The sequence below is a fragment of the Humulus lupulus genome, chromosome 1 (genome assembly GCF_963169125.1).
Source record: "Humulus lupulus chromosome 1, drHumLupu1.1, whole genome shotgun sequence".
Classification (NCBI taxonomy): domain Eukaryota; kingdom Viridiplantae; phylum Streptophyta; class Magnoliopsida; order Rosales; family Cannabaceae; genus Humulus; species Humulus lupulus.
In genome coordinates this window covers 295,257,688-295,268,322 of record NC_084793.1, presented here as the reverse complement: position 1 = coordinate 295,268,322, position 10,635 = coordinate 295,257,688, and the positions used below count along the sequence as shown (strand labels likewise).

The following is a 10,635-nucleotide window of genomic DNA, read 5'->3' as shown; positions in this document are numbered from 1 at the left end:
CGTATGTCAGTCATAGGCGATTCTTAAGGAGTAATCATAAGTATAGAAGGGACACAGAATTTGATGGCAAAGTTGAGAAAAGAAATCCTCCACAACAGTTTACTTGTCAACAAGTTTTAGATCAAGTCAATGCTTTACCGCTTCAAGTGTCTGGTAAACAAGACAGATTTGGGGGGGGGGGGGGGGGGTTGAAGCGCAAGCAAGGTGTAGAGGAAAATAATTGGAGGAAAAAAAGTATTTTCTGTGAACTTGATTACTGGAGTTCAAATCAGTTAAAACACAACCTAGATGTGATGCATGTTGAGAAGAATGTGTGCGACAGTCTCCTTGGGACATTTTTAGATAATGATAAATCTAAGGACACCACTAACGCAAGACATGATTTAAAGAATATGGGGGTTAGGAAATCGTTGTGGATTTACGAGGATGCCAATAAAAGGTTAATGAAACCGCATGCTCCATACATGTTCACTTTTGAACAGAGGCGAGATTTTTGTCAATTTTTGAAAGGAGTGAAGTTGCCCGATGGTTTTTTTTCTAATCTAAAGAAAAGTCACAAACAATGACTCAAACATTGTTGGGTTGAAGTCCCATGATTGTCATGTGATAATGCAACGATTACTTGCAGTAGGTGTTCGCAAGTTTTTACCAGAATCTATATCCACTACCATCACTGAATTGTGTAATTTCTTCAAACAATTGTGCTCTAGGACACTGAACGTTTCTGATATGGAGAAAGCTAAGGATGACTTGATTATTATTTTATGCAAGATGGAGTTTATTTTCCCTCCCACATTCTTTGACATAATGATCCATCTGGTTTTGCACTTGCCTGATGAAGCAATATTGGGAGGACCTGTATTTATGAGGTGGATGTATCCTTTTGAAAGATACATGAAAAAAATTAAAAAACTATGTCAGGAATAAAGCTCGTCCTAAAGGATCTATAGCAGAAGGATATGTTGCAGATGAGGCTTTGACATTTTGTTCAATGTATTTCAAAGGTGTGGAAACAAAATTTAATCAGCCTGATCGTAATGAAGATGCACCGTATGTGAATCGACACCTCATAGTGTTTGAATCTCAATGTCGTCCTCTTAGTAAGGGAATTCCCATGCCCCTCGATGAAAATACTCGGAATAAAGCTGAGTGGTTCATATTGGATAATTCTCCAGAAACTGAAGTGTATTTAAAGTGAGTACAAAATTAATATTTATTGTATTCTTTGTTCAATCTACTCCTTAATTAATAATATTGACATTGTTAATTAATTAACAGGGAACACCTAACTGAGGTGCAACAAAGAGATCTGGCGGCCATTAAGCATTTAATCTCTAATAAGAAGATAGGATTGGTTGGGCTCTTGGAAACAAGGGTGAAAACCCAGAAGTTAGGAGAAGTTTATATCATAATGTTCTCAAGGTGGTGTTTTTCATCTAATAATGCATGGCATAAGGGTGGCAGAATAATAATCAGTTGGAATCCATCTATGTTTCAGGTTGATATCAGATTTTGTACGAGTTAATTGATGCATTTGGAAGTTGGATCGAATAATGGGCAAGAAAAGTTCTTAGTTACTTTTGTCTATGCTTTCAATGATGTAAATGGCCGTGAGATTTTATGGCGAGACTTGAAATTTCTGGCAGGTGGACATAAGCAATCATGGTTCTTCAAAGATTGTGTGCAAGAATGTCACTTAGAAGATGTGAAATATTTGGGATGCTTTTTCACATGGAATAATAAATAAGATAAAGAAAGCAGGATTTATTCGAAGATTGATCGGGTTATGGCAAACCAATAGTGGATTTCTCAATATGAATTAGCGGAAGTTGTATTTTGATCTAAAGGTACTTTTGTCCACTCTCCAGCCATCCTTTTAGTATATCCAAAACTCAGTGGGGGGGAAATTCCTTTCAAATACTTTAGAATGTGGAAACAGGCGCCAGAATTTAAGACAAAAGTACAAGCAACTTGGGAACTACCTTGTCGTGGTACGGAAATGTATGTACTAGTATAGAAACTGAAACGTCTTAAAGGAGTTCTAAAGGATATTAACAAGCAAGGCTTCAACAACATACAAGCTGCTGATAATATAGCTTATCAGGATATGAAAAGCAAACAAGATTGTCTAAATAAGAATCCTTTGAATGAACAATTGATAGAACAAGAAATAGCACCAAGGAAGAAATACATTGCAGTTCACAAGAGTTTTATCTCCTTTTTGTTTCACAAATCAAAACTGGATTGGATTAAAGAAGGAGATGAGAATACACATAAATTTCACTCAAGCATTCGAGCAAGGAGAATAAGAAATATAATTTATTCCATTCAAGATATGGCTGGTAATTTGGTGGATAATCCTGAAGCAGTAACTGGAGCCTTTCTAAATTACTATTAGGAGTTGTTGGGAACTCAGATGGAAAACAGAAGGAAGGTACAACTCAATATTGTAGAAGTTGGAACTGTTTTATCTGAAGAGAAGGCTAGTTTTTTATTGTCAGCTCATACAAATGATGCAGTCAAAAAAGCTATCTTAGGCATTCCGAGTGTTAAGGCCCCTGGACCGGATGGATATCCAAGTTGCTTTTTTCAAGATAACTGGGAGCTGGTTGGAAATGATGTTTGTTCAGCTGTTCTAGATTTTCTTCACACTGGGAATCTTCTAAAGGAGCTGAATACAACAAGCTTGATCTTGATTTCGAAAATCAAATGCCCAACTGACATAGGTGACTTTCGTCCTATTGCTTGTTGTAATGTTGTTTACAAAGTGGCCACTAAGCTGATTTGTTCCCAGTTGAGGAGTATTTTACCTTATCTGATAGCTGAAAATCATGGTGGTTTCATAAAAGGGAGGTACATTGGCCATAATATAATGGTATGCCAAGATTTGGTAAGACATTATGGTAGGAAGAGTTCAAAGCCTAGTTGTATGATAAAATTAGATCTGAGGAAAGCTTATGATACGGTAGAATGGGATTTCCTTGAGGAGATGTTGAGAGCATTTAGATTTTCGGAAAAGTTTATTCAACATATCATGATTTGTTTACGCAATCCTAGGTACTCTATTATGCTGAATGGTGCAATACATGAATATTTTACAGCTAAGAGGGGCCTTAGGCAAGGAGATCCCATGTCCCCCCTGTTATTTGTTTTGGGCATGGAATATCTTACAGGTATTATGAGGAAAATAGGCCAGAAACCAGATTTTCGTTATCATGACAGATGTGCAACATTTGAATTAAACCACCTTTGTTTTGCTGATGATGTACTGTTATTTTGTCATGGAGATTTCAAATCAATTTATCTGTTACTGCAAGGCCTCAAGTTGTTTTCTCAATCATCAGGATTGCATCCAAATGAAGCAAAATCGGCCATATACTGTAATGGCATGGATTCCAGGGAAGTTCAAAGGGTTTTGGCTGTTTCAGGATTTGCTCATAGTAAGCTGCCTTTCAGGTATCTTGGTATTCCTATAAACTCTAAGAAACTCTTAGCTGCTGAGTGTGAGCTTTTATTGGATAAAATGGTACTTAGAATAAAAACTTGGAGTTCTAGGAACTTATCCTTTATAGGTAGAGTTACCTTGATTAACTCAGTTTTGATAACAATCCATTCCTATTGGTCTCAGATTATGATATTGCCTAAGAGAATACTTCAAAAGGTAACCTCCATATGTAGGGCATTCTTATGGAAATGTGCGTTTGAGTATATGGGTCCAGGTTATGTGGCTTGGGATTCACTTTGTAAACCAAAAAAAGAGGGATGTTTGGGTTTTCAAAATGTGATAGAATGGAATCAAGCAGCTATAGGGAAATATGTATGGGCTGTTGCAGCAAAACAGGATAACCTCTGGATTAAATGGGTTCATCATGTGTATTTGGGAGGAGTTGATTGGTGGAGTTATGAAGCCCCACCATCGAGTAGTTGGTACTGGAAGAAAATAGTGGCAGTGAAAAACAAGTATAAACAATGCTTTGATTTACAAATGTTCTCCACTGGGACATATAAGATCATGAAAGGCTATCAGAAGCTTTGTCCTGTGTTTGAATCAATGAATTGGCAGTAGGTGGTATGGGACAGAATTAGTGTACCAAAGCATAAATTTCTTTTTTGGTTGATTATGATGGGAAGATTGCCTGTTCGAGAGAGGCTAAGTAGGTTCCACATTTGTCAAGAAACTGACTGTGTAGTTTGTGGAGCTGGTTTGGAAACCATACAACATTTATATTTTGATTGTGTGTATAGTTGCAGGGTGTTAAATGACTTAAAGGCATGGCTACACTGGAAGGCTAAATCTGTCTCTTTGCAAAATTTAATCAGTAACATTAGGCACAGCAGACATAATCGATTTAAGAAAGGAGTTTTTACTGCTACAGTTGCTGCTATGGTTTATCTGATATGGTCAAATAGGAATGAAACTCTGTGGCATTTTAGATGTAGACAAATAGATTCACTTGTACAGAATATAAAGTCTGTGGTTAAACATAGAATTACAGGGGTTTGGTCTAGGAAATTAACTCATAGTGAAAAGCAATGGTTTGATCAATTGTAATGTGATTAACTGTATAGAATTTTCAGGCCTATTGGTGTTGTAGGTTGTAACAACAGTTGATGTTAATATACTATTCCGATTTACCAAAAAAAAATAAAAAAGAAGAGATCTGGCTGCCAATCATAAATTGATACATAAGAAAGAGTTTCGTTCATGGTTTCATAAGAAGGTAACTTGTACTTAGCAAATTGCATACTACAAATTACATTCTCATTCTAATATATTTCTTTATTATTAGATATATGACTTGCACCAGCTTGGGTCATTAGAGCATGCTGATGAATTACTAGCTTTAGCATCTGGGTCAAATCTATTGGCTTACTCCTACCAAGCATGTATAGTGAACAGAGTTCGATTTGTTTCATACAATCGAGATCAGAATCGAATTACACAAAATAGTGGAGTGTGTGTTTCTGGAACAAAAGGTTTTAACTATTACGGGCAACTTGAAGAAATACTCTAGCTGTCTTTTAGTGGTTCTTATTCGATGGTATTATTTCGATGTAAGTGGTTCAATACAGATCCGAAAAAAAAGAAAACCATCACTGTAAATAATATTACTAGTATCAACGTCAGTGGTGAATGGTGTAAAGATGAACCATTCATACTAGCTAGTCAAGCAAAACAAGTATTCTACATCGATGATCTCGTTAGAGGACGAGATTGGAAAGTTGTCCAAGAAGTGAATCATCGACAAGTTTGGGACTTTCCAGATGCTTCAGATATGATTGCTGATGTTGATGTTATACATGACACCAACTCATCGATTTTTTTTTTACTGTGGATCTCGGAGAGTTGGTTGTTCAGCAATCTGATGTACCAGCGACTCAAGTCAACACGGCCCATCAACCTTCTTTAGTTGTTCAAGAAGATGATGGATTTATTAATGACAATGAAGATGATATGGCAGACATCGTAGAAGAAGCAGAAGATGAGGATGAATTAATTGTCGACCTTAGTGATGATAATACTGATGATGTGTGCCCGGTAGATGTTGATGTAATTAGTGAGTATAGTGACTATTCTACTTAGTTTTGTATCTAGTGTTAAATGTATTATACATATTGAGAAATAAAAAGTTTGTTTCCAAATAACATGTTTCAAATTACCTAATCAATTGAAATAATACTCAATAAATTAATTATAAATAATAATTAAATATTAAAATAGAATGGTTAAATTACTGTCGTGTTAGTAGATGTAAGCAGATGTGGCTAGAGCTCACGGTGGAGACGTTGGCAGTGATCCTCCACCGGATCCCACTAGGATCCCGATTACATGCGAGTCAAGTAATTTTTTTGTTATTTTATTTACTCACATATGTTTATCATATATATACTAATATTCTATGTATTATTAATAAAAAAAATACAGGAATCCCAACCAAGAAAAAGGATCGTGGCGCAGCTATTGGAAAAGATCTAGACGAGAGGCGGCGTAAAAATGGAAAACCACTGAAAGTAACGTTTTTCCCGCGAACGTACAAGGTTGTTGGGGGCGAGCACACTGCTTTTATCCGCCTCGTGGGAACCCAAATTAAAATGAAAGTTCCTGGATATTTTGATTCATGGGAATCAGTGCATAAATAATACAAGGATTGGGTCCTTGGCATAATCCAAGTAAAAATAGTATTAAATATATATTTTTTTAAATTTGTCTTTAATATAGTACATATATTATTAATATGTTTAATTTTCAATTTAGTACTATTATCAAATAACGGGCCGTGAGGATTTCTTAAAGTGTTTAGATGGTATCGATCGAGAGATGAAAGACCAATACCGTCATAGGAAAACACTAAGAAATGAACACTTTGAAAAACACTACAATGGATCGGAGGATTGGGAAAAGTTTCTAAACAACCCAACCAATGATGTTAACAAGGAGGAGTGGAAGTAGATCTGTCAGTTATTTACAAGTCCAAAATTTATTGCGCGCTCTGTAAAGAATAAGGAAAATCGGAAGAAACAAAAGTATTCTACAACGCAGGGTACAAAATCTCTGGCAGCAATCCGTTTCGAAAAAGTAAGTGAAAGATAAAATATTATCAAAATTATGTTCTTTTAAATTATATGTTCTCTAACGTTTGGGTTATATTTTTTAGACGAACCCATACCTTATTGAGTCATGGAAGGAATATCATTGGAAGAAAGCAACAAATGATTTCGTGAACGATGATGCTCGCCAAGATTATGTAAGTTTGAATTATATTTTTTAATATTAATAGAGTTGTATTTAATGTTAGTGTCTAACATTTTTTGAAAACAGGAAAAACTGAAGGCTGATTTTGAGTTACAAACTCAGCAAACATCCATTGATGCTTCTAATAATGATAGTCCGACAGCAGTTGATCAGGTGGAGGTACTACAAAAAGTATTAGGCCAAAGGTGTGGACATGAGTGAGGAATGGGCCGCAAATTGAAGAGGTCGAGGTTGGGGTCGGGGTCGAGGTCGGGGTCGGGGTCGGGGTCGGGGTCATCATCTACCCAACACTCTCACTTCAGCGAGTCTCAAGTTCCTCCTCATCATTCAAGAGAATATATAGAAAAATTGGAGAATAATCTACATAAATTAACTGACCAAGTTAATTTCTTATCTCAATTTTTTGTACCTTCATTTTGTCCACCAAACATTCAGATGCTGCCTGTGCTTGATAGTGACAATATTTATGGAGCTTCGTCTTCTCAACCTCTAGCTCCAACCCATCCTTCCATGGACGGGGCAGCGCCGTCTCAACATATGGTACCTCCATATATGTACGGAGCAACACCTTATCCGTGGCCGATTCCACCGTCTTCCCAGCAGTCGTATCCCTACATGTATGGATCTGGATCGTTCACATTACCTCCCCAATATCCTTGGCCGATGCCGCCACCGCAGCAACCACAACTGCAGCCACCGCAACGACCACAACTGCAACAAGAAGACAATAGGGAGGACGACGAGGCATCTGATTGAGGAGACTAGGTTTATTTTATTATTAATTATTGTTAAATTATATGAACAATATGAATATTTGTTATCTTAATGTATTATGAATATGTACAATTGTTATTTTAATAAACTAATTTTGAATATTTAATATAATATTTTTACTTTTAATATATTTGTTTTCAATTATTTAAAATTTTTAATAATAATTTTGATAAATAATTAATTAAATTTTTATTTAATTATTTAATTTTATTATTTTTTTATAAATAAAATAGTATTATAGGCGACACATCGATTAATATAGATGCCATGTGTAAACATTTGGGGGGGGGGGGGGGGGCATATCATGGTATTAGGGGCGACTACCAGAGTATCAAGGGCGACATATCGACAAAAATGATTCCAAATTTTCAAATTTTTGGGGCGACATTTCAATTTTTAGGGGTGACGCATCGAATCGTCCCTAATGTTCCCTTTTAGGGACATTTTATCAGGGGTGACTTTTAGGATTATGAGGGGCGACATGCGTTGCCCCTAAAACTCATTTTTGTTGTAGTGTCCACCAAGTGTAAATACCCAACCAGTTGTGGATATGTTGTCCCCAATATTGGATATCCAACTTGCATCTGTATATCCTTCTAAGATTGAAGGAAATTAGGAGTAGTGAAGGCTTAGTCCTTTGGTTTTCTTGAGATAACCTAGGACTCTTCCAATCACCTTCCAGTGATCCACATCAGGTCTAGTACATTGGGAAATGTACATTAGCTCCCCATAGCACTAGCGTACTCCAATTGAGCCATCACTCTTCCTTCATTCTTCTCTAGTTTTACACTATGATCGAATGGAATATTGGCATCTTTAATCTTGAGATGGTTAAATTTGTTCAATACTTTCTCAACATAGTGGGCTTGACCCAACGCAAAACCCCCACTATGTTTCTTTACTTTGATACCAAGTATGGTGTCATTTCTCCAAGATCTTTCATCTTGAAGGTTGATGATAGAAACCTCTTCGTTTCTTCTCTCCCTTTCATGCTATCACTTAGAATAAGCATGTCATCCACATATAAGCAAACAATGATCACATGCCCTTTACAAGTTTTGGAGTATAAACACTTGTCTCAATTGTTATGTCTAAACCCATTAGACATGATGGCTTGATCAAATTTCTCATGCCATTTCTTCGGAGCTTGTTTCAATCCATATAAGGATTTTACAAGTCTACACACTTTATGTTCATATTTTGGTAGGGCAAACCCTTTGGGCTGTTCCATATAGACCTCCTCATTGAGGTCACCATTAAGGAATGTCGTTTTGACATCTATTTGATGAACATACAAGTTATGTATAGAAGCTAAAGCGAACAAAATCCTTATAAAATTTGTTCTTGCAATAGGCACATAGGTATTGAAATAATTGATACCCTCTTTTTGCCTAAACCCTTTAGCTACTAATCTAGCTTTAAAGGTTGGGATAGTGCCGTCAGTGTGGTATTTTCTCCTAAATACTCACTTACACCCAATTGGCTTAGACACTGGTGGGAGATCTACCAATTCTCAAGTTTTGTTGGAAAGAATGGAATCCATCTCATCATTGATGGCTTCTTTCCAAAATGCACTATCTCTTGATTGCATAGCTTCTCTATAAGTCTTAGGATCATCCTCAACGAGAAGTACAATAGGGATTTTCCTAATGACTTCCTCTCTATTTCCTTCTACCATGTAGAATGAAATTCGTTGAGAATCTATCTCATCCACTACTAGACTTTTATGATTTTTAAGTCTTTGACTTCTTCTAATTTCAAAGGGTTGCTTTACATTCTTTTGAGAATTCTCCTCTTGAGAATCAACTTTGGATGTAGAAGCTTGAGAATTGTTCTCATATAACAAATTCTCCTTTAGAGATGTTGAAGCTTGAGAATTGTTGTCACATTACATATTCTCAAAATATTCAACTTCTCTAGATTCAATCACAATATTAGACTCTAAGTCTAATAGCCTATAAGTTTTAATATTGTTGGCATAACCAACAAAAGCACACTTTATGGCTCTTGAACCTAACTTTGTTCTATTAGGTTCGTTTTTCTTGCAATATGCAAGACACCCCCACACTTTGAAGTACCCTATGTTGGGTTTTCTTCCTTTCCATAACTCATATGGAGATATAAATACCATGTGAAAATTTCTCAAGCAAATAATCACTAATTTCACATTTAGTTGTCTAAATAATCTCAAAATCACTTAAACAACTTTTGTGCAATTTTAAGTCTCTTTGAGATTCTTTTGAAAACATTATTTTGACATCCATTGATTTTCTCATAAAAATCAATTTGAGGATGTCAATTTTAAACACTTAAATCAAAGAAAATAAACCCTCAATGATTTATTTAAACACTTTGATTTCTAATGCTTTGGTTTAACATTATCTCCTCATTGAGATTAATTTAAAACATATCACCATATTTAACAAGAATGAATAAAATTCTCTTCAACCTTATTCACTATTGATATAGAGATTCAAAATTGTTTCTCCAATTTTGTAATGTCACCTCATTGAGACATTGAATATTTGAGAATTATTGTCACTAAATAATTCTCAAATATTTTCTCTTTTGACAAAACTTTTAGATTCCAAGCCTACAGGTCAATATGTCATCCCATAATTTTGGATCCCCTTAATCCATTTTCTTGCAATAACAAGACAATTATCAAAAGATGTAACCCCCTTAGGTTCATCTTTTCTTAACCCATAAGTTGAGATGGTCAACACTTAGATGAGAAATTCAGTTTCTCAAATAATTCTCTTTGTTTACCAAATAGATGCTAACTCATCACATTGCAATAATATGGGATAAAATATATTTATATTATTATTACCTTAATAATCATGTTATATGGCACACCATTATAATCATGATAATTCTCATGTATATATCAAAATACTTTTATATATTAACATAATTATGTCTCAAGGAAATTTCACATAATTTGTCAACATATATCCATCATATTAGCATGCATTTTGAATCTCATAATTATATTGTAAGTATATCACAAATATCATACACTAATTCACATATCCACATATTGATATATACTATTGATTCATAAAGTCAATATATAGGCATGTCAAAAACTACCTAATTAGCAT

General features: G+C 35.2%; 1 protein-coding gene across 1 annotated transcript; it reads left to right on the top strand.

Annotated features, from left to right (window-relative positions):
- The first annotated feature begins 2,416 nt into the window (after nucleotides 1–2,416).
- On the top strand, nucleotides 2,417–7,510 carry LOC133779372 (uncharacterized). Its single transcript, XM_062219343.1, has 5 exons — nucleotides 2,417–3,526; nucleotides 3,629–4,062; nucleotides 4,246–4,387; nucleotides 6,657–6,746; nucleotides 7,190–7,510. Exons 1-5 carry the CDS (start codon nucleotides 2,417–2,419, stop codon nucleotides 7,508–7,510), a joined length of 2,097 nt encoding a protein of 698 aa, XP_062075327.1.
- The last annotated feature ends 3,125 nt before the right edge of the window (nucleotides 7,511–10,635 follow it).